Consider the following 24,104-nt stretch of genomic DNA (forward strand, 5'->3'; position numbering starts at 1 on the left):
ATTAGCGTTGCTGTGCTTTGGCACGGTGCGAATGTGGTGTAGGGAAAAGGCACAAGATCGCACGGACAGACGGCGCACCTCGAACGCTCTCGTCAAGGTGGATGGAGAGATTCTGTCATGTGTGTAGCGGAGCGGCCTATGCACGCGCTCCCCTTCTCCCCCCCCCCCCCCCGACACAGCGCTTGTCATGCCACGGCGCACACGGTTGACCGATTCCATCTTTGTTTGGCTAGGTGCAGATCCAGTGCCCTCGCCGCGCTGGCTTGTTTGTTTCCCCGTTTGCGCTGGTGGTGGGCGGAACTCTCTTCTGATCGTTTGTTTGACTTTTCTCTCTCCCTCTCTCATCGCCGATGTTACCGATGTACACGTACATGGCTGTTCTGACCACAATGTGTCAATCGACCTCCGTCCCCACAAACAAAATGAACGGAAAAAATGCCAGCAAGACCTTTGGATCGTCCTCAGTACGTATTGGCGTTTGTCCGTGTGTGTCGGTGTCCATGTCAGCGAATTATTGCCGAGTAGCTACCCGAGGGCAACAGATGCCTGGGGGGTGCTCTCTGGGCGCCAAGGAGCACAATGACGAGGATTTGGTACTCCATGGGTTACCAAAGCGTTGGCCTCGCCAGTGAAAAGCGGTGGCCCCCTGCGTCTGCGCGAGCACCATGCTCGCCTCCCCCTCCCTGACTCTACTCCCGGCCGCCTTGCTCGATCTCATCTTTTCTCCTCTCTCCTCCCACCCCATCCACGCTGATAGTGCAACATTCATACACACACACAGTGACTATCAGCCTTGACAGTAACGCGCCGTCCTCCTTCATGTATGGAGACAAGGGTCCGCCTAAGGGCTACAGTGTCCCTCGATACGACACCAACGCCAGCAAGCGATGTCAAACATGTTCGAGCAAGGAGCACTGGACCTTCGAGTGCCCACAGAGGCAAGTGTCCACGTCGTCTGCAAAGAAAAGCGCCGCCGCGACAGTGAAACTGAGCCGTAGCCAAATGCTCCGGTACGGGATAAAGCAGAGGTCTATCAATTTCGTGCCGGAACCGACGGAGCGCGAACTGTTTGATGCGGAACTAAAGGAGCTGCGCAACGTGCTGACGACGGAGGTGCGTCAGGAGCTCAAAGCTGAAAAGGCTGCGACTCACAAGAGCGGCCACCCCCGCACGGCGCAAGCGGCGCCGCTTCTCTCCGCTGAGCCAACAAGAGAGTCGCCACTTGACTCCGTCACAATCAAGAAAGAGCGTGAGGAGGAGGGAGGGTGATGGGTGAGGAAGAAGAACGGAACTGGTGGCACAAGTCCTAGGAGAGCTGCGGACGCGCGGTGGGCGCATCTCTTCGATGTGCTTTAGTCCGAAGAAGCCTCTCTCCTCCTCGCTTCCCTCCCTCGTGCAGGGTGACGCACTGGCAGCTGGGCACCACCATCTTTACAAGAGTCGGAAAGGAGAAACAGCAAGCAAAAGAAAGCAACGCACCGCGTGCACATGGTCTCTTTTTGGTGGCGACGCGGCGTTTGCGTGATGATGCACCTCAATACTGCCTCTTTTCCCCACTACCACAAGGCCAGGCGTTGTGCCAAGTAAGTGAAAAGTGCCTCTCTCCTCTTCCTCACCCCCCCCCACTCTCTCTCCGTCCTGTTTGCTCGTACCTCCTCATCATGCGCCGCTCCCTAGTGCAGTGCACCTTTTTTGTCTGGTATGACGCTTGTCGTCGATATGACTGCGTTAGTGAGCCAGTACTCTGAACACCACTGAAGTGCCTGCCGCGTCTCCCTCTCCCCCCCCTTACCCCCACTGGGCTGTTGTGCTCTATGCAGCAGCAGCACCTTGTTAAATATACGGACGCACAACACTCTCGTTGGGCGTATCGATCCGCAGCTCACATCTTTCTTGTTGTTGTTGTTTTCCTCTAATGGGTTTGAAGATGCTCTGGCGCACTGTGCGCCGCCATGGCTGGCCGCTCACCTCAGGTCTGCTGATTCTCCACCTACTCACCGTGACACATTGGTGGATGGTGACCATGTATCTCCCACGCAACAGTACTCCCCTTGTACCCCTCAACCCTGACCACAATGATCCACCGCTGCCAAGCATGTCACGGGAACCGTGGTGGAGGAAGCTGAGGGAACAGCCCCCACCACCGTTCTTTCATCCCCCGCCACCGCCTCTGCACAACGAGGCACCAACTCTACCGCCGAATCGAGTGGCTGTCATCTCCACCTCGGCGCCTTCCGTGCCTCCGCGACTGTCTGTGTTGGCCACTGCGCGACCAATCGAAGGAGGAGCGAGCACGCGAGGCATCATCCCCCCTTTGTCAGCAAGGTTGCCGGCCGGGAGTGAGACCCCTGCTACCACCAGCGCTTCGCCAACTCTCTCCCCGGACGATAGCATTGCCGCCTTTTACAAGCAACTCAGCCTATTTGAGGCGAATTTGGAGGTCAAAGACGTAAAAGGCAACCCTGAGCAACCCACCAAGGACTTCGTTGACATCGACGCAAACGATGAGGCTGGAGAACCGCTCCCGTACGACTCGCACTACGTCGAGGACCCTGCGCGCTGGGCAGCGTGTGATCCTCGCAACGCCTCCTTCTCCGTGGAGCGTGATTGCCTGTGCCAGGAGTACCTGCGCAATCCCAACAACATGCGCAGCATAAAGGCAATGTCGTCAAAGCTGCTGCAGGGTCGCACCATCAAGATGCAAATCACGTACGCGCACAATATCAGTACCATCGTAAAGTTGTCGCAGCGGAAGTTTCTCTACGAGGCCGTCAGTGAGTACTGGGCCTACTCCTTTGACCGCGCGCTCAAGTTCAACCGGGTGCCAACATCGGTCTTTGTCGCCATTCCGCTGGACTATTTGCGAGTCGCTGTCGCCTACTCGCCGCTCTTCTCCCAGTGGTTCAACCGCTTTGTCGTTCTGTACAACTACACAAACAAGAACTTCGTTCAGTGTAGCTACTACACGCGGAAGGTGTCGGAGTGCACCATGGCGACGGTGCAGCTCTGGATGAAGGATGTTCACCCCGCACTCAGCACATTTCTGGCCATTCCGTACGAAATCGACGCCTCTTTCATTCGTAAGTACTACATCCCTGGCCACGAGCTCTTCGCCGGCACTAAGCGGGCACGACTGCGCGCTGTCGGCGAGCTTCTTGACCGCAGCATATTTGACTTCCTTATCGGCAACACCGATCGCGGCACTAATGACCATAACAACTTCGCTTACGGCGGATGTAGCGCCGACACGGAGTGCCAGCTTGAGAAGCCCGAGAACCGCATCAAAGGTCTCGCCAAGTATGCCTACCTCGATCACGGGAGCAGCCTGTATTCCCATAAGGAGCCGTTCGGGAATCTGTTCTTCGGTGACGCCGATCGAATACGCATCTGTCGCTTTCGCCGGTCCACCTTTGAGCATCTCGCCAAGTTCGGCTCCGCTGACCGCGCGCACCACCCTCTAATTCAACACGTCGAGCAATCCATACCAGCCGCTGCCTACGAGGTCAGCCATGAATCTGTCATTCGTAAAGTGCAGGTGCGCCTTGACAAGATTCTGTACATCATCAACCGCTGCCGGGTCAAGTACACCGACAACGAGGTGTTTTCAATGCCAGAGTACGATGCAGTACGCATTGCCGAGGAGGACGCAACGCTCGATGACGAGTGGGACTGAGGCTGGGTAGGTACGACGACTATGCCGCCACGTGTTTCTAGCGACGCCGCAGAGGCCCCTCCCCTCGTTCCTCGCACGCCGAGTACAGTTATGTTGTGGTTCTGCTTTTTTTTGTCCACTTCTCGCCCCTCCCCCCTCCCTCGCTTCGCTCTACGTGGGGGTGAGTGGGTGAAGGATGTGTGGATGATGAACGGCGTTTCTGCAAGCCAAGACGCACTGTCGCGCCTTACATTTCCCTCTTCACACATGTTTTCCTCAAAAAGACGGACTAGCGGACAGAGAGCACGTGATTTCATGTATGCATGTGTTTGCTGATGTGCCATACGCGAAGTAAAACTGAAGAAGACCTTGCTAGAGTTGCAGTGCCACTCTCACAGCTGCCTGCACATGAACTTCTTTACTCCTTCTCACGCGAATTGTGTCTAACGCGTACGTCCGATACGAGGGCGGATGGGTGTGCGGAGAGCGTCTCTCGAAAAGCGAAGACAACATTACTATTTCTTACACGCAAACGAAGTCCTCTAAGCAGGACTTCCTCATGCGTATGTGCAAGTGGAGCAAGTGAAGACACGGCGCGAGGCACTACATAGGCTTAAGATATGGCCGTCTCCCTCCCTTCTCCTCCACCGCCCCCCCCCCCACACACACACACCGATGCGATTATCATCCCCCCTCACTACTTTGCTTCGCAACACTTCTTCTCTGTTTCTCCTCCTTTCACCCGCCATGACGTTTGCAAGATCGGGTTGCATGGGAAGGAAGTGGAGGTGTCTGAATGACGCACATGCACGCACAAGTGTTTGTACACACACACACACACATCTCCGTTGCACGTGTGTGTCACTTATTCTTCTTCTTTAGCATATCATTAGCGTAATCGATAATTGACATGTGCGTGACGGCTCGTGACCTGCGCTCCCCCCTCTCCCTACCCTCAGCGCGCAGACACACACCGATCGAATTTGATATGCATCTATTACATCCGAATGAGTAGCGCGTAGAACTCAAATCGGCGCTCTCCTCTTCACTTACAAACTGTCGCCCTCGCCCTCTCGTGCGCTTTGCATGTGTTCCTGTGCTACGTGTGTGCTCGTCATTCAGCGTGGTCTTGCCTGAGCGCATCTTCGTGGCGGCCGCCCTACCTTTCTTCTCGCTCTCTTTTTCTCATTTCCGTTCGACTCGGCGTTTCTCGCGTGCGCCATGAACCTAGATGCGTGGGAGGAGAAGGTGCGTCATGTGCAGCCTCTCGAGATGAAGGAAATGCAACTGCTCCTTCGCACAGCCGTAAATCTTCTCATCGAGGAGAGCAACGTGCAAGGGGTGCACCTCCCTGTCACCATCTGCGGTGACATTCACGGTCAGTTTCTCGACCTTCTTCGACTCTTCGAGGTGGCTGGGGAGATTCGTCGTGAGTCTAGCAGCATGAACTACATCTTCCTCGGCGACCTTGTCGATCGGGGGCGCAACAGTGTCGAGGTACTTACCTTTCTCTTGATTCTGAAGCTCAAGTATCCGCACAAGATCACCCTCATCCGCGGCAACCACGAGACCCGGCAAGTCACCACCATGTACGGCTTCTACGACGAGTGCGCTGCAAAGTACGGTACGGTGGAGATTTGGAAGTTGTGCACGGAGGTGTTCGACTGTATGCCGATTGCCGCACTCATCGAGGGCAAAAGTCTTTGTATTCACGGCGGCCTCTCTCCTGAAATCCGCGCGATCGATCAAATTCGGCTGCTGAATCGGCGGCAAGAGATTCCAAACGAGGGACCCTTCTCAGATCTCGTCTGGTCGGATCCAGAGAACGTCGACGGCTGGGTTGTGTCGCAGCGCGGTGCCGGCTTTCTTTTTGGCGCCTCGGTCACGCAAGAGTTTATTCACCGCAACCGGCTCAACCTCATTGCCCGTGCGCATCAGCTCGTCCACGAAGGGTTCAAGTACCACTTCGACGAGGACTACCTCTGCACCGTGTGGTCAGCGCCAAACTACTGCTACCGCTGCGGCAATCTCGCCAGCGTCTTGCGCATCTACGAGGATCACTCGCGCGAGTTTGTCGTCTTTAAGGAAGTGGAGGCACAGATCACGATCTCCGACGAGCCGAAGGGGAAGGGGCCCGGTTACTTTCTGTAGCGCGCCTCCCCTACTTCTCCTCTTCATGTCGCCTTGCACACACACACACACGCGCGCGCGCGTAATGGACGCGTTGGCGTAGACCTGGAAGAGGTATCTCGCTGAAGGGGCAGAGAAAAAGGTGCCGATAGGGAATGGATGCGCCTTCGTCCTCACCTCCTCCTTTTTTCTGATCTCACCTGAAGGGTGCTTCTGGGTCGTAGCAGCTTTACCCCGGCCGGGGTGTCATTGGGCGTCGGTGGCGAAACGGTGTCTTCCCCCCCCCTCTCTTGCCCCTCTCTTTTGCGTCTCTCTCCCTGAGTGAGCAACAACTGACTCAACGCAAGAGGAGAGCACATGAACTCTTCACACGCACCGAGCTGAAGGCAGAAATTCAGACATGCACACAGAAAAAGTGCACATGTGGTTGAGGCGTGTCGCATCCCATGCTGTCTCTTATGGTTGCTTCTCTTCGGTGTACCCGTCGATCCCTTACTTACGCACGCACACACACCGTGCAACGCCGATGATGAAGAGACTGAAGGCACGTAGTTCTTCTGCACACCAACAAGCAGCCGCGCTGATGCGTCTTCCACAAGCCGCCTTTCTGAATTCTCCTCCGTGTAAAATCCTCAACGAACTGAAACTCGAGGTGTTTCTCCACTTCTGTTCGCTGACAAGCTCTCCCCTCAAAATGTTCTTTCTCCCTGGTATCCAAGCAATTCTCGTCTTCTCCATCACTCCCCCCCCCTCTCTCAGCCATTCCGTCGCTGATCGCTCAACATCTTGGGGAATCGCTGTATCGCCTTCGAAGTCGGTCAATACCGTCGGTGTACGGACTAGACACATTTCTACATTCTTTGGACTCTTTACAGCACTCAACTGCGCCGCAATGTCGTTTTCTTTAGCAGAGCTACAGAACGTGATCTTCAACGCCCTCGCTGGTTGCCCTTCAGACGCGCCACAACAGGCGAAAGATACAGCAGTGACGTTGGCAGGTGCGTCCATCTTCGCTGGATCATGGCAACCGATGGAGGCAACGCGGTTGCCGGTTCGCGACTACCTCCGCGGGACGGGCGAGTTCAAAACGGAGGACTCCTGTCGACGCGCTGTGGTGCGCGCCGTAGATGCGGTGCTGAACGAGGTGCTCAACGACGATGCTGTCAATGCATTCATTGGTGCCAAGGCATGCGACTCGGTGGACGTCGTCGGAGCATGTGAGCAGCTCCTGCGCAAGTACCTTCTTTGGGTACTCGATGGCTACTTAAACTACGACGGGACGTCTCAGTGCCCCTTCTACAATGCCCTCCAGAGTACGGTCTGCGCATTTGCGACAGAGTGGAGTCATGCGTTTGGGCCAATGTTTACGGAGGCTCAGGGTCCTCACGAGTTCTTCAGCCTGTTGGTCACGCGCGGCGCATGGCACGGCGCCACCGCAGCGGCGAGGAACCCTGACGACCCCAAGGTGCGTACGATCGCCGCTATGGTCATTCAGGTTTTCTTGATGGCCAAGACGTACTCACCGGCTATGCCATTTCCTTCACATTTCTCGCTCTGAAATCGCTCTTGCCAGGTCACGGGCTGTGACGCTTCCATGGTCACGGCGTTGTTGCCTCGTCTTGCAACCGCGTCAGCGCTCGCTCTCCCCCTCTAGCTCTCTGTCCCTCACTTTGCTTTCCGTGAACATATGGTCAATTATTCCTGTGGCGCCTCACAGTGTAAAGGAGAAGGTATCCCTTGAGCTCTAAGCATAGCGCAAACACTTGAGCGCACGATCGCATACGCATCTCACGAAAAAGGAGTGTCAGTAGTGGGCGTGCAGTGCGCCTGTGTCACTCTCCGCTTACCACCACCTCCTCCTCCACCCTCTCGACGCCTTCCTTCTCTTGGGAGCAAGGAGGGAAAACAGTCCTCGAAGAAAATTGGAGCGCCTGTGGTGAATGTGTCGCTCGCATGGTATTGCTGTCGACTCTCTGGCGATGTGCATGATACGCTCACCTCTTTCGCGCACTCCCTTCTCGAACACCTCGTCTGAATGGCTGTGCAGCACGCACACGCCCACACAAGTAAGCAAGTACAGGCACACGCCTTAGACACAGTGTATGCATGGAGTCGAAGGTGATTGCGTTGCTTAATTCACGACCACTGTTGACAGTGGTCGAGGCTGCCGCACAGCTTGAGGTGTCTCAGGGGGATCTTCTGCCCATCTTCGCCTCCATTGCCGCCTCCCACGAAGGTGTCTACAAACTGCTATCGAGATCGGTCGAGGAGGCAGCCAGCGGCAGCGCCACGGCAGTTGTGCTGCGCAAGGCAGATCCGCTCAACGAAGACACCTCCGCTTATGCGCTGCTCTCCCTGGCGTGTTCCTTGAATGTAACGACGTCGTCAAGACCGCTGCAGTTGCATCCCAGCGCTGCGGCATCGCTGCGCCCATATCCACTAGTGTCAAGGACCGTCATGGAAACCCGCACGGCCGCGACATCCCAGTCGCTGCCGCAGCCTGCAGCACTGGTGTCGCCAGTAGTGTTGCCGCTCCCAGCCGCTGCGCCAACTGAAGCTGAGCTGCCAAAACCAGAAGTCAGTGGGCCTGCGGTGATCTCATCGCTTGCTGCAACGCCAGCTGCCCTGACAGTACCGCCACTCGTGTCGGAAGAGCCGCCTCAAAGCACGCCTGCTTCTGCGACTGCAGCTCCTCTCAAGGAAGAGAAAGCTCCTCGAGCTCCGTCGCCGATGGCTACCATCTTCGATAAAATGAAGGAGGCCGCTGCCACAAAGCGACTTCGCACGGCGGATGCGGCAGCAAAGCCGCAACGCCAACCATCGAAGCTGAAAAAAGTGACGAAGACGGAGAACACAACAAGCTTGGTCAGACTGGCGCGGGCGTCGAAGAGAAAGCGCGGCGGCGCTTCTGCAGCTACAGGGGCCGCCTCTGCCCCCTCCTCCATGAGCTTCCTCGACAACGAGGAGGAGGAGGATGCGACAACTTACTTTAGCTCCAGCGAGGGCAGCAACAGCCATTCAAAGAACATTGTGAAGGAGGATTCGCCCATCTTTGACGTGGTCGAGCTGCCTGCCTCGAACGACGAGATTATCATGTGTGACTACGCCCCACCGCTCGCATTTCGTCCAGCAGCACCGCTACCCTCTCCCCCAACACCAACTCCTGCCAAAAAGGCGAGCTCAGCCGCAGTCCCGGCAGCGGCCGGTGCAACACCGCACACGCTTGGCTCGTTCTTCAACACCGCTGTCGTGATGTTTCAGAAGTCGTACGTGCGGGAGGTGCAGACAGAGATGAAGATCGAAAACGGCGAGTTTGTCTGTTGCGACTTTCCCTGCTACAAGCACAGCTCCACAGGGGAGGTAATCAGTGAAGACGAGTACCACCAGCGCACTGCTGCGCTGATTCGCAGCAACTCGCACAGCGCAGCCGGAAGCACCCCGAATGAGAAGTCCATCGGTACCTCTAGAGAGTCGCCGTCATGCCCGGCTGCAGCGCAGAAGACGGATTCGAGAGGCGCTGTGCAGAAGCGGGGAAAGCAAGAGCAGCTGACAGCGTCGCCGGCCAAGACACTCCTTTCCTTCTTCAAGCCCTCCTTGGCCTGAGAAAAGGACGGTGTACGTGTGAAGTCGCGTTGTTTTCCTTCTTTTTGCCTCTGCGGCGATCCTGTAGTCCGCCTTACAGGGAGGGAGGAGCACGTTGGGTGCAACAAGGAGGCCTCGCGCGCGGCTCGCGCGTTTGCGACTACCTGGTATGTTCAGGTATGCTCATGAAACAGCTCACGAGACTGCGGTGGTCTGTGTGCGTGAGGAGCGGACTCCGCTCACAACTCCTCCTTTCGATCTCAAGGGACTGTGCCCTATGAGAGAGTTGTGCACAACTCTCTCATAGGGCTCCCCGGCATCTTTTCCTTTGCATTCATCTTCATAGACGTCACAGGCTTGCTGCTGCGCACACACGCACGCAGGCACCCCCACGCTTAGTGGATATTCATAGAGCTTTTCTTGTCTATGTGTGTGTGTGTTTTTGTTATGGGGGCGAGGGGAGGGGGAGCGGGAAAGAACGATGTAAAACTGCAGTGAGGTCTGCCCCCACGTGTGTTGGCATGGCGTTCCGCGCCGTGTGTTGCACGTTGTGGCCCTGCTACTGCTAATTTTGCCTCCCCCCTTCCTCTCCGTTTTCCCATGCGTGCAGCACGTTTGGACACCAAAGAGACGCGATATTATCGGGTTGGTAACGCAGAGAGACCCTCCCCCCTTCCCCAACCCCAACCACCCTGGGTGTGAGGGGCTGGCGTCTGCCTCATATGCAGTCATTTGAAGTAGGACCGCGGAAACATGAAACGGCGTCGCTGCGTTGGAACCGAGTCTCCCCCACAGCTCCCCCACCCCACCCCTCATTGTACTCTGACAAATGTGTCCCGCCGCCGATCCTCCGACAAGAGGCAACCAAGCGCGCATATTTCTTCACGTGCACTGCGTGTATCCTTTCACAGTCTCCCGATCTCTGCGCGACGCGGCATGAGCAAGCAAGTTCTCCAATCCCTTCCGCTGGCGAAGGGGAAGGACATCCACAGCCGGATTGCCAAGCTGGCACTCTACAAGGAGTGCCTAGCACTGGCGTACCTCGTGCGCAACAAGCTGGTTCGAGAGCACACCCTGCGGGAGGTGCGCGAGAAGTGGCTCGAGCACCGCGGCGATGGCGGTCACACCCTGCAACTCCAGCTGGCCAGCTGCCTGGATAGAATCGCGTACGGTCGCATGTGCCACTCAAAAGCGCGCCAACGCCTCCTCCCCAAGGCGAGCGAAGCGTATGACTGGGGAGTGGTGAACCCGATGGAAAACCACGAAAAGTTGATTCGCCGTCGAGAGGAGCGACAAAGTCCCGACGCCTTCAACCACAGCCGTGGCAAGCGGGACTTTGTGCCCATGTCGAATTGGGGATACGGCAATATGGACCCAGATGCGATTGCAAAGCACAAGGAGTTGACCGATCGACAGCATTTTATCGGGCCGCATTGGCGCAATCGACCGAAGCCGATGGTCCTCGAAGATCTCAGTTTTGAAGAGGAACTCTACGTTCACTTTCAAGGAAAGCCAAAGATGCGAAAGACGCCGAAGAAACACTTCTGAGGTCGCGCCGTGAGCGCTTGGGCGCGCGTGTTCCGTCACCGCGTCAGCGCTGCCGAAACGCACTACGGCGGTCGAGGAGCGATCTCGGTGGCATGCCGCTGATCACCCTCCCTTCTCCTTTTCGGTGGTGCGCTATTCCTGTGGGGGAAAAGGAGGGAGTCGTTTCCGTCCGCGTCTTCACAGAGCAGGGCGTCACGGCCGACTCCATCAATGCTGCTTTTAGTGGGGTTCACGCCCAGTCATCAAAGATGATCAGAAAAGGTGAAGAGCGCTAAGCACTACTCGGCGTCGTCCACCACGGGGTGTCCTGTCCTCAAATGCGCCCCGATCACCCTTGCTTCAGGTGAGAACTGCCAGCTCAGTCGCATGCGAGTAAACAAGTCATGTGAAATGCAGAGCAAGAAGGAGAGCCGCATGGTCGTGCCAGCATCGTGCCCCAGCACTCCGCCGCTGCCCCGCCCTCCGGCTCCCCTTGTCCGACTTTGGTTGGGCGTGCGAGCGTGTAGGATGACTACCCCATCGGGTATTGCCACAACGCACCACAACTATCGCCCTTCTGTCGAATCTCCCCCCCTCCCCTTTCACCCCCCCCCTCGCCACTGTCTCACGTAATACGCAGATGGTGCGAGGGTGACGCGTCTTCTGTGTTGCTTCTTTGTTGTTCTTGGTTGGCTCCGCACCACCGCGAAGCGTTAAACCGTTGTCGCGCGCCCTCACCTCCTCACAGACACGCGTCTTCTTACAGTCATGTCGCAACTGTCGATTGTGAAAGATCAACTGCTCAGTAAGGGCATCAACCACTTTGTTGTGCTATCCAGTTCCGGTCAGGTGGTCGAGTACAGCGGCGACTTTGAGAACAAGGAGAAGCAGATACTGGCGTACGCTATTCTTCAGCAATGCACAGCGTTGTTTGCGAAAGGTGAGTGGATGAAGCGAGTCACCATGAAGTTCGAGGACGTGCTTTACGTGGGGACAACCGTTCAAGATGGTGCGACGGTGTACGGTGTTGTAGCCAAGCGTCCCACGAACGCGGCGACGATGTGATGTGCCAAGCGTATCCGCGGCGCTGTTCTTTCTCAAAAGAAAGTGTGACGCACTTCTCTTCCACTGTGTCTGTGTCTGCGTCTAGGGCGCATTGCTTCCCTACGGAATATCGGTACTTTCTTCGTCGACGGTTGAGGTGGAGTGCTTTAGCACTGCATACCATCGCTAAAAACGTCCCCCTTTACGCCTGCATGTCTGTTCCTGTGGCTCTATTGCGCCTTTTGGATCGGCTAAATCAGGAACTTGAAGTCGGCAATCAGGTGCACACTGCACTCCGTGGCCGTTGTGAGCCGTACTTTGTGCTGCCAGTTAAGTATCTCAGCGCAGTGAGGTCTGTGCGAGGGATGCAGTCAGCTGGAATCAAAGACAGCCCTCATTCGCCCTTCCCTCTCTTCTCCTTCACTCCCTGTACACTCCCACAATGGGCGCTTCACACAGCGTGAAGCAAATCGTGCGTGCTGTAATTCTGCACTGTCTCTGTGTGTCTACGCATTCAAAGATCCATCACCGCCCTCCTTTCTCGTACACCCCCCTCTCCTCGGTCATCTCACCCCTTCCGTCTCTCCACGTGGGCGTCACAAGAGACATCGACCTCGAAAAAAAAACGTTGCCTTTTCTTTGTGCGGCTCGCTCCTTGTCATCCCCCGCCGCATCAGCGGCCGCCCTCGTCCCGTTCTCGATGAACGCTACGGCGTATGCCCTGGTAGCACAAGAGAAGCAGTACCCTCTCCAGCTGGGGAAAAATGTAGTCGGACGCAGCAGTGTCCCCGTGGAGGGCGTCTCCTTCATCAACTTGGAGTCGCCGTTGGCGGCGATCAGTCGTATGCAAGCGTTCCTAGACATTGGCGCCAACGGTGACGCCTGGCTCAGCGACTGCAACAGCACCAACGGCACTTTCCTGAGCGTACGCCCAGGGCCGGGTATCCGACTCGAGGCAAATCGCTACTACCAACTCTCTCCCGGATGCCGCATTGTATTCGGGGACGTGGAGTGCACCTTCGAGACGCTGAGTGGGGCGCCGCCGACACCGGAGCATCGAGCGCGGCCTCTCCCTTCTCCCTCCACCCCCACCCGCAAGACAGAGTCCCTGGGTGTCGTGGAGGCTCTCACTGATAGCGCGACCAAGACGACCCCGGTAAGGTATCCGTGGAAGCATGCCGACGCACACCGGAGTAACATCCCTTACCTCGACGAGAGTGGCAGCCTTTCACTGAAGCCCGCTGCGTGGGATGAAACAACAGGCATGACGAAGCAAGCCCCACGCCGTGAGCGACCAGCACCGACCGCGCCTGCGCAACCATTGAAGCGGTCAAAGGTAGAGTCTGTAGCAGCCTCCTCTTCTCCCAAGTTGAAGACCACCCCCAGTGCAAAATCCACGGCAGCTGGACTAGCACGTGCGGCACAGCCACATGTGTGTCTGACAGGGATGGACAGCGACGAGCGGGCGGCCATTGCAAAGCGAGTGCGTGAGCTCAAGGGCCGTGTTGTGGAGGACATCACCAAAGCGAACCTCCTCGTCGTAGCCACACCGCCGGTCCGAACCCCAAAGCTCATTATTGCCGTTGCACGAGGCATTCCGGTAGTGTCGGTGGAGTACATCTGTAATGGGAGAACCGAGCTGGACGACGCGCGTCATCATATCGTAGATCTCAAGACAGACCAACACACGTACACGGCAGCCGCACTAAAGAAGGTGATCTATCGGAAAGATGCATGTCCACTTCTGCGGGGTGTTTCGTTCAACATCGCTGCGCTATCCAGCAAGACGAAGAGTGTGGCAGCGGAGATCATCACCTTCTCTGGAGGAGAGGTGGTGCGCGCCAAGAAGGGTGGCGACTTTGTCCTCACAGACGCGCTGCTGGACAGACTCTACGACTCCATCCTGCGCGGCAAAGTGCCGGACGCGTGGTAGTGAACGATTTCATAGAAGCACGGTGATGAGAGACAGAGGGGGGGGGGCAATATTTTCAAAAACTGCCGTACCACCTTTGCCGTGCTCCCTCTACCGCACCGTGATCACGCCTCCTCTCTGCTTCATCGCTTCCCGCATAGCTGCGTACAACAGGAACATTGCGCATTTCACGAAGCAAACGCCCGTAAAGTCTGTCATGTCGTTCCCAAGTGTCATGATGCGTTTCTGCCAGCTCTCCAGCGTGATCACAGAAGTGTCAGCTGGAAGCTTATCGCTGCCACCTTGATTCCACGCAGCTGCTTATCATCCGCGACTTGAGAGAGCGGCACGGCAGCTTGCGCGGCAATGTCGCAGTATCAGAGAGGGAGGGAGGGTTCGCAGCGGAGTAGCCTCATTGCGTCTTTCTCTCTCCCCTCTCTTTCACCACTGCTACTGCCGTCTTACTTCTCTTCGCTTCCTCCACCTCTTATCTTGCCTTGCCGCGTCACTCCCTTCTCCCCCCCCCCCCCTCTCTCTCTCTTGGGCGCGCGCAGTCATTGAAGTACCGAGTGCAAGTCAGTCATAGTGGTGTCGCCGTAAACGACGGTCGACAAGAGATGGCCACAAAACGATGTCGGTCGCATGTCGACGTAGTGGGCGGCATCGACGAGTTGCTGGCCATTCCGGTTTGCTCCCCGCCGCACGGAGAGGAACCCCTCGATACCAAATCGTCCTCTCGTCAGCCTCACTCATCCCCACAAGTTATCGATATCGACGTCATAAGCCCTACTGCGGTAAAGCGACTGCGGACCTCGGAGCCATCCACTGGTGTGTCGTACCACAGCCCCAGCACGGTCTCCCCCTCCTCGCCACGCACAATATGTGACAGCATCGGCGGCGATGAAATTGACCTGCTGCGGCGCAAGGACGAGGAAGTGGCTGACATGGCGCTCTTTCTTGCAAAGGCCGTCGGTGAGACGTCGTCACGGCACTCACTCGCTGAACTTGTCGCTTTTCTAGGCCGCCTTGGTGTGTCGCGTGTGGTGTTGGCGGTGAAGCGAGTGGGCGAACTCAGTACCCTCGTAGACCATCTGCATCAGGCGACGTTGCTCACAGAGAATGAGCGCCGAATCGCCATTGCGCTCTTTTATACTCTCATGGGCCACATCGACGCGGAGGCGCTGTTTCAGGAGTGCGTAGTGCGGTTCCTCGTCAAGTCCTTGTGCCCTGCGGAACGGCAAGAAGCTCTAGTTGCTGTTCACCGCTGCACCGCACCTCATTGGTCGATGCGTCCGAAGCTGAACGGAGCGGGTCAGCGATCCTCGCCCAGCATCCCGGGCGACGTAACAGACGGCCTTGAGAGTCAAGTGGCGAGGCTGTGTGGAGGTACAGCGGAGGGTACTGGAGTCGAGGAAGGGAGAAGCTGCGCCTCACTTGCCCTCCGCTCGCTACTAACACTCATGTTTCTCTACAACAGTTGTCCTCACGTGACGGCCCAGCAACATCTTTCCGTGCCGCTCCTCTTCGCCAACGCTGGTGGACTGGAGCAACTAGGCAAACTGCTGATCTGCGGGGACACACAAGAGCATGCGCTGGCCTTGCTAGAGGTGATGACCGCAACAGAGGAACTCTGCTCGCAGAATGCCGGGCTTTTGGCGCTTGTACCTTTGCTTGTAGCGCAGCTGCACACATGTGCCGTCACAGTACCCGTGCTCAAAGTGCTCACAAACATCACGAACATCCTGCCGCATGCGCTGCACGCCACCGGCACCGCGACGACGTTCGCGCACTTCGCGCTTCAGACTTTTTCACATGCGCAGGCGCTCTGCACTCCCGACGAGACCGAAATATTTGCCCTTTGCTGCGCCATCAACGTGATCAAGTATGAATCGAAGGAGATGGAGTGCTCGAAGGCAGAACTCGCCTCCACCCTTGTTGCTTCGCGTGACACGTTGGTGTCCCTCGCGACTGCGATGATGGAGAGCCACCGGTGTAACAATACGGAGCAGTTGGTACGCAGTGGCTACTACGCACTTCTATTAGGTGCACTCTCGTTGGTGTCTGCTACTGAGGAAGGCAGTAGCACGTTGCGCGTCCCCGTGATGACGGCGGTGGCTGGGGTTTTGGGTGGCACCTCCATCGGGCTTACGATTGCCCATCAGCCCATGCGCATTGTGGTGGCCATCATTCAAGAATTCCTACTCTTCCAGAGCTCCGCAGGGACGCTGACGAAGGAGACACTGAAGGAAATGAAGGCTCTGGTTGATCGCATTTTAAACAGCAATCAAATTGACATCGCCCCGGAAGGTGACCGGAGTAGCTCTGTCGCCGAAACCACGACTGCGGCGTCGCCAGACGAAGACGATGACCTTTTGCTGGGTCAACTACTGTAGTGTGATCGAACAGAAGAGAGCATGCATGGTGTGACTCTTAGCATAGCACAGCCTTAGGTGCGGCGAAAGACTCCATCGATGTGCTCCTCCTCAGGGCAGCCGGGAGGACACTGGAATACAAGAGGAAAGATGTGTGCGTGTGTTTATTTCGGGGGTATGCGATGATTGTTTCCGATGTGCCGTGAGCTAGCAGCATTCCTAAGCCCAGCTCTCCGGTGCCCTGCTAACAGCATCGCGCGGCTCGTCGGCGCACGACGATGAGACAGGTATCTTTGATCGCTACTTTCAACGGCCCAGCTCTCTTCTTCTCACTCACACAGCGGTTACTTCACGCGCCATCCCTTTTCTCTCTTTCTCCACGACGTTCGCCCCCTCCCCCGACGCGCCGCGTTCTACTCGACGCTGCACCCGAGCAGCACGCGAGCAAGGAACTGGCGAGTCAGAAAAGAAGCACACACACACATAAACACATACACACGCGCTTGGTCTTGGTTGGATCGCTGGCAGAGCGTCTGTCGGCCATGTCCGTCAAGGTTGCCGTGCGAAGTCGCCCCATGAGTGACCATGAGCGGAAAGAAAATGCGGAGGTCATCATACGCATGAACGGCAACGCGGTTGAGCTACGGGGGTCGATTGACGGATACGACGCCAAGTTCCTGTACGACAGCGCGCTCTGGTCGACCGGAGAGGTAGTGAACAGCTCCAGCAACGCTGAGGCGTCGCAGGCCTACGTCTATAAGGAGATTGGAGCGGAGCTGCTGGCGCACATCGTGACCGGCTACAACGGCTGCATCTTTGCTTATGGACAGACGGGAAGCGGAAAGACGTACTGCATGATGGGCCGCGACAACGACAATCCAGGGCTCATTCCGCGCATCGCGCAGAGCCTGTTTGAGAAGACCGCCGAGCTACGCGAGCAGAGCATTGAAGTGTGCGTGGAGACGTCCTACTACGAAATCTATAATGAAAAGGTGCGGTGTCTGCTACGCCCTACGCAGGGCGGCTACGACGACACACGGCTGCGTGTGCGCGAGCATCCGAAGTATGGCCCCTTCATCGAGGGGCTCGCGAAGTTCGTGGTTAGCACGCAGTCCGAGTTTCTGAATTTGATGAGTGACGGCAACAAGGTGCGAACCACCGCCTCTACCGCGATGAATGCAGCAAGCAGCCGCTCCCACGCTGTCTTCGTCATCACGCTCACACAGAAGCAGCAGAAGGGCAGCCTCCTCACGCTAAAGACGTCGCGGTTGAATTTGGTCGACCTCGCCGGCAGCGAGCGGGCGTCTAAAACGCTGGCGACTGGGAAGCTGCTCACGGAAGGCGCCACCATCAACAAATCCCTCACGTGTCTCGGCAACGTCATCAGCGCTCTCGCCGAGGCGGAGGAGTCGGGTAAGAGTCGCTACATTCCCTACCGCGATTCAACCCTGACGTGGATCCTTAAGGACAACCTTGGCGGTAACTCGAAGACCGTGATGCTCGCCACCATCAGCCCTTCGTCGCTGCAATACGAGGAGACGCTGAGCACGCTGCGCTACGCTGAGCGAGCCAAGAAGATTGTGAACAAGGCGGTCGTGAACGAGTCGAACAACAACGAGGTCATTGCGGCACTGCAGAAGGAGATTTTGGCCCTCAGGAGCCAACTTGTCAACGCGTCCATGAATGAGCGGGAGCAGCTGCTGGAGGAGCTTGAGGCGAGCGAGTCTGTCAAAAAGGAGTTCACCTCCTCCCTGGCGGAGAAGCTGAACGACACCAAAAAGCTGATGGAGGAGCGCGAGAGGTACATGTCCCAGCTGGAGCTGAAGCTGAATGCACAGACGGAGGAAATCGACAAGTTGCGCAGAGCCAACGAAGAGAAGGAACAGCGCATCAACGAGCTGCTGCACCGCATTCATAACCTAGTCGCTTCCGGCAGCCCATCGGACAGCGAAAAGGTGGAGCAGATGCAGGAGCTGGTGGCCGCACTGGAGCAGGAACAAAGCGTGGCCGAGGCACACATGAGGAATAAGCAGCAACAGCAGGAGGCCTCTGCCTCACTGGCGAACAACGAGGAAGAAGCGCGCCAACCTTCGCTTGCCGTGGAAGACTCATTGGTGCGCGTCAACGCGGCGGTGTCGAATACCACCGCGACACTGGCGACAGTGCGAACGACAATGGGCAGTGCTGCAGCCGTCACTGTGAGCGCCGCCACTCAGAAAACTTGCTCCGCATTGGCCCTCTACGTTGACCCGCACGCCGACAACGTCGACCACGACCTTGTCCTCGAGTCTCCTCACGAGAGCGCCGACGAGGACTTGATCCTGGATGAGGAACTGGAGCCTTCGGCGACGGCAGACTCTGACCTCGAGGACGTCCTCACAGAGGACTCCAGTCTTGGACTGCCGCCGAAAAGTCTAGGGGCGAGCCACCTTGTGACTGAGAGTGAGCTTACGGACCCAGACATCGTGCTAGGCGAGTCAGTAAGTGGGCCGCCCGCTTCACAGGCTGCCACGAATGCGTCGGCTGGGGCTCTGGTGCCGGAGTCGTCGGCAGTCCGGGTTATCGCGTCGGTGGATCCACACGCTGTTTTATCGGGAGGATTGCCGGTGGTATCTGAGGCTTCGGCGTCGCCGCCTCTAAGCGAAGAAGCGGCGCCTGTGTCGTTGAATATGCAAGACGTGCTCATCAGCAAGACCCATGTGACACTGAAAGACTTCTTCGCCAAGTCCAGCGAGCGGCCCGAGATCTATGCCCCGAATAGCCACCTCGCTCACCTCGCTATTCCATCGCATGCGCTGCCGAACAACCGCTACCTACACGAGCCGTTTCGTGTGACCCAGATGACCAAGTCGTCGCTCACGAGGCGCAAAAACCCGCGCATCTGGGAGATTGACATGTTTCGTGGTTGCTTCAGTAGCCTCGACACCACCGGCGACAACTCTTCCGACCTACCCATCGTGAACCTCTTCCGCGTGGAGAAGGACCCGAGGCTGTCGCGACGATTGACGCTGTACTTCCTCGATACCCCACATCCGTACACGCTCGAGTTTGGCTCCACGGCGCGCCGCCAGCAGTTCTTTGAGTTGGCAATGCTGCTGCGGCGCCACTCCATTCTCTGGTGCCCCTCTCTCTGCATCGACGGCGAGAGTGACGTCACTGTCACAGTGAAAGGCACCACAGTGGCGCGGCCCGGCAGCAGAGACGTCTCTGTCAGTGGCGAGGTAACGATGACGGTGACGCGTATGCCGTATGAGGTCATCGATATGTGGTATGGCTGCTTCTCGCTCGAGGGGAACCAACTGCCGCATAGCGCAGCGGTGTTCAGTGGTTTCTTCCCAAAGGAGCAGCACGAACTCTACGCCATCGGTGTCATTGACGTGCCCGCGTCGCTACTGGAGAGCGATGAGCTCGCTCGCTACTTTCTGGCCTATCTCGGTACCTCGACATACTTTGTTCTCGCCAACACAGCTCTTTCGTCGAAGAAACACCACACCAACAACATCATGCTGGTGCTCTGCAAGCGCTCCTTCATTCTGCGAGTGGCGAACATTGAGCTGCTAGGGACCGTGTCGCTGCAGAAAGAAGGCGTGCACCCCGGCGACTTCACCGCCACGGGATGCTCGATGCGGATCAACGAGTCTTCTCTCGGTCTCATCCTCGTGAATGCGAAGCCTGGCGCATACACGCCGCAGACCCGGGCGGCGTGCATCCGCTCACTGCTGTCAGGCTTTCCCTTCGGAGACCCATCGGTGGATGTTTCAATGCGGTTGGATTACTATGTCGTGTCCGGTGCCTTCCACTTCGGCGGCGACTTCAGCTCCGAGGACGCGCTCATTCGGGAAATCCTCGCCGACAACCTCATGTCCAACATGCGGGAGATGGAGCCCAGTCCGACCCTCTGCAGCGCGGCGTCGCCTCTTCGCGTGTTTTACGCTGTCCGGCCCAGCGTGTCGCGCATGGACATGTCTGTCTACTCGACGTCGCGTGCGCTCAGGTTCGCTAATGCATTCTTCTGCGCCGACATCTTTTGCCAACGCTCTTTTCTAAGCTTGTTTGGCGAGAGCGTGCCATGCGTCCAGCTGCTGCTGAATCGCGTAACGATCAACGGCACGCGGCTCCCGCTCCTCAGGGATGCAGAGCTGCAGGTGTCACTCGATATCTTGGAGGACTCCCCGGCCACGTTCCGGCTTTCCCAGCGGGATGGCGACTACGTTATCGCAACCTCCATGGACACCGTCCTTTACCCGTGTGTCAGCAACACAGAGTACCTCCGACTGCAGACGGCGACGTTCTCTGTGCAAGGCAGTATTGGGCCGGTCGAGGCGCCCAAGCGTACTGTGGTGGCTTCCGGCGTCTTTCCGCTGAAGTCGGTGTCCCTGGCTGACCCAGCGCTACTGCACATCCCACTCTACTACCAGGGGTGCACTGTTGGCAAGCTCACCGCGGTACTGCTTCAGATCTATTGCGAGTGCAACAACGCCGAGCTGAGCGCCCTCGGCATACGTGACGCGCGGTATGCGACCATTTTATCGTGCTACGAGAACGAAGTCCGTTGCACCAATGGTCAATGGTCTCCGGCCTCTCTCATCGATGACGGGGTATTTCACTTTTCCGCTGACGACCCGACCAAGGCGCAGGACCGTGAGGCGTATGCTCTCCCGGACCCGCATGACTGGCGTTGGATGATAGCGTGGCAGCACGACCACCGTGAGGACGATCAACATGGATGGGTTTATGCAGACGGCATCGAGGCGGACCTGCAGCTGAGCGCCACCGTCTCCACGAACATCCGTCGTCGTCGATGGGTTCGCGTCATGCAGGCAAGCGGGCCCATGGTCTATCATACATACTTGGCTGAGAAACTTAGGACGGTAGCAGTGTGACTTGGCGGCATCGACAACCAACTCGTCAACGAACATGTTGTCTCAGCGGTACCAACGAAGCTGCCTGGGTGTCTTGATCTGAGCGGACACCCAGTCCCTGGCAAGAACGGGAGGAACAGTCGAGGTAGCGGCAGCGGCCACCGTCCCGATCGATCCAGGCAGCGGCGGGGAGAGGGGAGGGAATGCCTCCCATTTCACCACCCCGCTCCCTCTCTCCGCGCATTTGCTTCTGCTCTCCCAGCACGTGCTTCTTCAGCGCCTGCCTCACAGATCGCACCACAAGCACATATACCCATAAACTGCCGTGCACGCACGCACAGCCATACCCATGCACATACCCCCTCCCCTTCCCCTCCTCCTTATCCTCCCCTTCACCGACATGTCGCCATCTCTGCCTGTGCATGCCATTTGTCTTGTAGGTGAGTGCGTCGCTATCTTTTGCCAGCGCGCGCACTCGGCGAGGTGTTTCTCCTTCGCCACATGTCGCTTTTCTCTTCTTGGCATCCGGCACGTCTCTGTCACCTCACTCCCCCTTTTCAGTGCTGCGTGCACCACACTCCGAGCGACCTTCAATCAGAACAAGGCACTTTCTTGCCTTACGAGCTGGAATTAGGAGAAGTAGCCTCGGCGCCCCGGCACGGTAAAGAGGTGGTTTACTCAGCCCTCTCTTCTCGCGCTGTCTTCATGAAGTAAGAGAGAGCAGCCAATGGCGATGTAGAACGTCGTACGCGGTGGAGAATGGGAGAGGTATGCGCGTATGGGGCCACACACACGCGTGTGCATCCTTCGTTAGCTGTGTAATCGATTTACACTCCGGCTCACCGAGTGCTGGCACAGTAGTGCAGTGAATTGCAAAGCCTCCTCGTGTCGCACTCGGTCACCCCACTCAGAGGACTCCTCTGTGAGGATATACGGGAAACGGAAACCCGTCAACACCCAAAACGGTATTTTCGCTCTACTCTGTTCCATTCTCCCTCCTCTGATACCCCCTCCACTCCCCGACTTCTTACCTCCTCCTCCACCCAATCCACACGTGCGTCCTCGCAGTGGACGTGAACCTTGCGGTTCCCTAAAAAGTCGTCGGCTTCCACGCACACCCAAAAATAACCATGAAGAATGCTAGCCGTACGAAGGCGTCTGTGAGCCTCATGCGGGACCGAAACTTGTCGAACTCTTCGGTCCCCGCCGCCACCCGCCCCACCGGGCCAGCCGCAAAAGGGGCTGTGACGCTGTTCGTCTCCAAGAGTGCGCGAAGCGATATGGAGCTAGTTTTTGACCGCCTTCACGCTCTAGACAAGTCCACCCAGTCGGACACGATTAGTGGGAAGGGACTGGCACAGTTCTTCTGTGAGGTTTCTGTCGAAGCGTCGTCCTTAGAGTGCATGGTGCTCTTGTGGAAGTTAGGTGCCACGCAGCAAGGCTGCATCACGCGGCCTGAGTGGCTGCTATCCATGTACGCCAACGGCATCGAATCCGTCGCACAGCTGCGTCAAAAGCTCGGGGAGTGGGTAAAGGATGTTCGCGAGAGCTCTGGCGCCTTTCTGCTCATGTATACTTATATGTACGACTACATCCGTGGCGAGGAGGATCGCCGCATGACACGGACAACGGCAATTAACGGGTGGGACGTTTTTTTTGGCCAGAATAAGCGCTATGCAAAGTGGAAGACATGGGCAGTGGCCAACCTCACGGGCGATGTTTCCCGTGACCTCTGGCGGCAGCTCGGTATCTTCCTCACGATGGACACGGACGCTACGCAAAGCTCCGATGACCAGGTGCTCGCACTGTCGTGGCCATCGGCAATCGCGGACTTCATGGAGACAGATAACTTGCCGGCCTCCTGATTCGTCGTGCGGGTGACTTTCATGGAGAAATGGAGGGACACTTGCTACTGAAGCATGTAGACACACAAGCCCTGTTAGCGCGAGAAGGGCGAAAGTGCAGCGGCATCTGCCACGTTGCGGTGATTCTGAATTCTTTTTTCTGCTTTCATTTTGAACTTTTTGGATATTCTCACCCCATTCCGCGCCACCCACCCCCCACCCCTTCAATGGTAAATACAGGATGCCTCTCTCTGCTTGTCGTGCTGGTCTCACGTCATCACAGAGCTGGAATGAAGAGAAGAGCGCAACCCATTCGCCGTCAGCATGATTACTCCGAGATACGGAAAGGCGTCTCGAGGACTTTCTCGCTGGCCAACTGAGTGCGCGCACGTGGCTCGTTGCCGGCGTTGTTGTTGTTGTTTCTGTTGTGCATCATTTCACTGATAGTCCCTCCCCCTCCCCTCTCGCTTATCCGAAGATCTCGCGCCAGACTCGGCGCATTCACCTTTGCCCATCACGCGCGGTGCAAGAGAACAACGTCGGCGCGCTCGCGCCTCTGTTTGATACCCCACTCTTCTTGGCTCAAAACCTCAGCTCCTTTCTTCGGCTACGCACACGACCCCTGATGTCGAGGTGACACCTCAAGTGCGTGGCATCTCAGGGTCCAGTACCCCCCGCTCCGGGTGGGAGGAAGCCAGGCAGCCCCCCTCGCTCGCTGCCAGATGCCGAGCCCCTTCCAGTGGTGACAACGCCAACGGCCTACAACGTGTGTGTGTGTGTGAAAGGCTGAGGAATGAGTCAGAGCAGTGTATCGCTGCTGATGCCGTTGGGCCAGTCCCTGGATGGTGTCCTGTCGGAGAGACCCGCGACAAGCAACACGTCTGTGCCATCCATACGATGGGCAGAGTATCAGCGCGAGTCGAACGCAGCTCACCTGGCTCTCGCTGCCTAGTGGTGTGGGGGGCCTGCTGCGCCTCGAGGGAAATGCCGCAGGTGGCGACCGACATAGTGGGAGCGGGGGTGGGTGGGCGGAGTTTGACACAGGAGTCGTGCGCGGAGGACTGAGTCGGCGCATTGCTGTACCGCACGTGCCTCCCGCTGCCTCGCCCCCACGCGATGGGCCTGTGCCAGACTGAGCAGCGCGCTGTTCAAGCTCATGTTGTATACCGGAATGGGCAC

The 24,104-nt window shown here is 57.4% G+C and overlaps 11 protein-coding genes across 11 annotated transcripts, besides 1 other annotated feature; all 11 read left to right on the forward strand.

Annotated features, from left to right (window-relative positions):
• Positions 1 to 819: 819 nt before the first annotated feature.
• LPMP_203940 (hypothetical protein) lies at positions 820 to 1,269 on the forward strand (the record flags this gene model as incomplete). Its single annotated transcript, XM_010700293.1, has 1 exon — positions 820 to 1,269. One exon carries the CDS (start codon positions 820 to 822, stop codon positions 1,267 to 1,269), a length of 450 nt encoding a protein of 149 aa, XP_010698595.1.
• A 745-nt stretch (positions 1,270 to 2,014) lies between these two features.
• LPMP_203950 (hypothetical protein) lies at positions 2,015 to 3,673 on the forward strand (the record flags this gene model as incomplete). The annotated part of the gene is made up of 1 exon (XM_010700294.1): positions 2,015 to 3,673. One exon carries the CDS (start codon positions 2,015 to 2,017, stop codon positions 3,671 to 3,673), a length of 1,659 nt encoding a protein of 552 aa, XP_010698596.1.
• Positions 3,674 to 4,873: 1,200 nt separating this feature from the next.
• LPMP_203960 (protein serine/threonine phosphatase, putativee) lies at positions 4,874 to 5,803 on the forward strand (the record flags this gene model as incomplete). Its single annotated transcript, XM_010700295.1, has 1 exon — positions 4,874 to 5,803. The coding sequence occupies one exon, from the start codon at positions 4,874 to 4,876 to the stop codon at positions 5,801 to 5,803; it is 930 nt and encodes a 309-aa protein (XP_010698597.1).
• An 871-nt stretch (positions 5,804 to 6,674) lies between these two features.
• On the forward strand, positions 6,675 to 7,340 carry LPMP_203970 (hypothetical protein; the record flags this gene model as incomplete). Its single annotated transcript, XM_010700296.1, has 1 exon — positions 6,675 to 7,340. One exon carries the CDS (start codon positions 6,675 to 6,677, stop codon positions 7,338 to 7,340), a length of 666 nt encoding a protein of 221 aa, XP_010698598.1.
• Positions 7,341 to 7,888: 548 nt separating this feature from the next.
• LPMP_203980 (hypothetical protein) lies at positions 7,889 to 9,385 on the forward strand (the record flags this gene model as incomplete). The annotated part of the gene is made up of 1 exon (XM_010700297.1): positions 7,889 to 9,385. The coding sequence occupies one exon, from the start codon at positions 7,889 to 7,891 to the stop codon at positions 9,383 to 9,385; it is 1,497 nt and encodes a 498-aa protein (XP_010698599.1).
• Positions 9,386 to 10,300: 915 nt separating this feature from the next.
• Positions 10,301 to 10,912, forward strand: LPMP_203990 (hypothetical protein; the record flags this gene model as incomplete). Its single annotated transcript, XM_010700298.1, has 1 exon — positions 10,301 to 10,912. The coding sequence occupies one exon, from the start codon at positions 10,301 to 10,303 to the stop codon at positions 10,910 to 10,912; it is 612 nt and encodes a 203-aa protein (XP_010698600.1).
• A 747-nt stretch (positions 10,913 to 11,659) lies between these two features.
• LPMP_204000 (hypothetical protein) lies at positions 11,660 to 11,956 on the forward strand (the record flags this gene model as incomplete). The annotated part of the gene is made up of 1 exon (XM_010700299.1): positions 11,660 to 11,956. One exon carries the CDS (start codon positions 11,660 to 11,662, stop codon positions 11,954 to 11,956), a length of 297 nt encoding a protein of 98 aa, XP_010698601.1.
• A 679-nt stretch (positions 11,957 to 12,635) lies between these two features.
• LPMP_204010 (hypothetical protein) lies at positions 12,636 to 13,868 on the forward strand (the record flags this gene model as incomplete). The annotated part of the gene is made up of 1 exon (XM_010700300.1): positions 12,636 to 13,868. One exon carries the CDS (start codon positions 12,636 to 12,638, stop codon positions 13,866 to 13,868), a length of 1,233 nt encoding a protein of 410 aa, XP_010698602.1.
• A 596-nt stretch (positions 13,869 to 14,464) lies between these two features.
• Positions 14,465 to 16,240, forward strand: LPMP_204020 (hypothetical protein; the record flags this gene model as incomplete). The annotated part of the gene is made up of 1 exon (XM_010700301.1): positions 14,465 to 16,240. The coding sequence occupies one exon, from the start codon at positions 14,465 to 14,467 to the stop codon at positions 16,238 to 16,240; it is 1,776 nt and encodes a 591-aa protein (XP_010698603.1).
• A 257-nt stretch (positions 16,241 to 16,497) lies between these two features.
• LPMP_204030 (Unc104-like kinesin, putative) lies at positions 16,498 to 21,102 on the forward strand (the record flags this gene model as incomplete). The annotated part of the gene is made up of 1 exon (XM_010700302.1): positions 16,498 to 21,102. One exon carries the CDS (start codon positions 16,498 to 16,500, stop codon positions 21,100 to 21,102), a length of 4,605 nt encoding a protein of 1,534 aa, XP_010698604.1.
• Positions 21,103 to 22,211: 1,109 nt separating this feature from the next.
• On the forward strand, positions 22,212 to 22,946 carry LPMP_204040 (hypothetical protein; the record flags this gene model as incomplete). The annotated part of the gene is made up of 1 exon (XM_010700303.1): positions 22,212 to 22,946. The coding sequence occupies one exon, from the start codon at positions 22,212 to 22,214 to the stop codon at positions 22,944 to 22,946; it is 735 nt and encodes a 244-aa protein (XP_010698605.1).
• Positions 22,947 to 23,545: 599 nt separating this feature from the next.
• Positions 23,546 to 24,104: part of a repeat region that runs on past the window's edge.

Source organism: Leishmania panamensis (genome assembly GCF_000755165.1).
Source record: "Leishmania panamensis strain MHOM/PA/94/PSC-1 chromosome 20 sequence".
NCBI classification, from domain to species: domain Eukaryota; phylum Euglenozoa; class Kinetoplastea; order Trypanosomatida; family Trypanosomatidae; genus Leishmania; species Leishmania panamensis.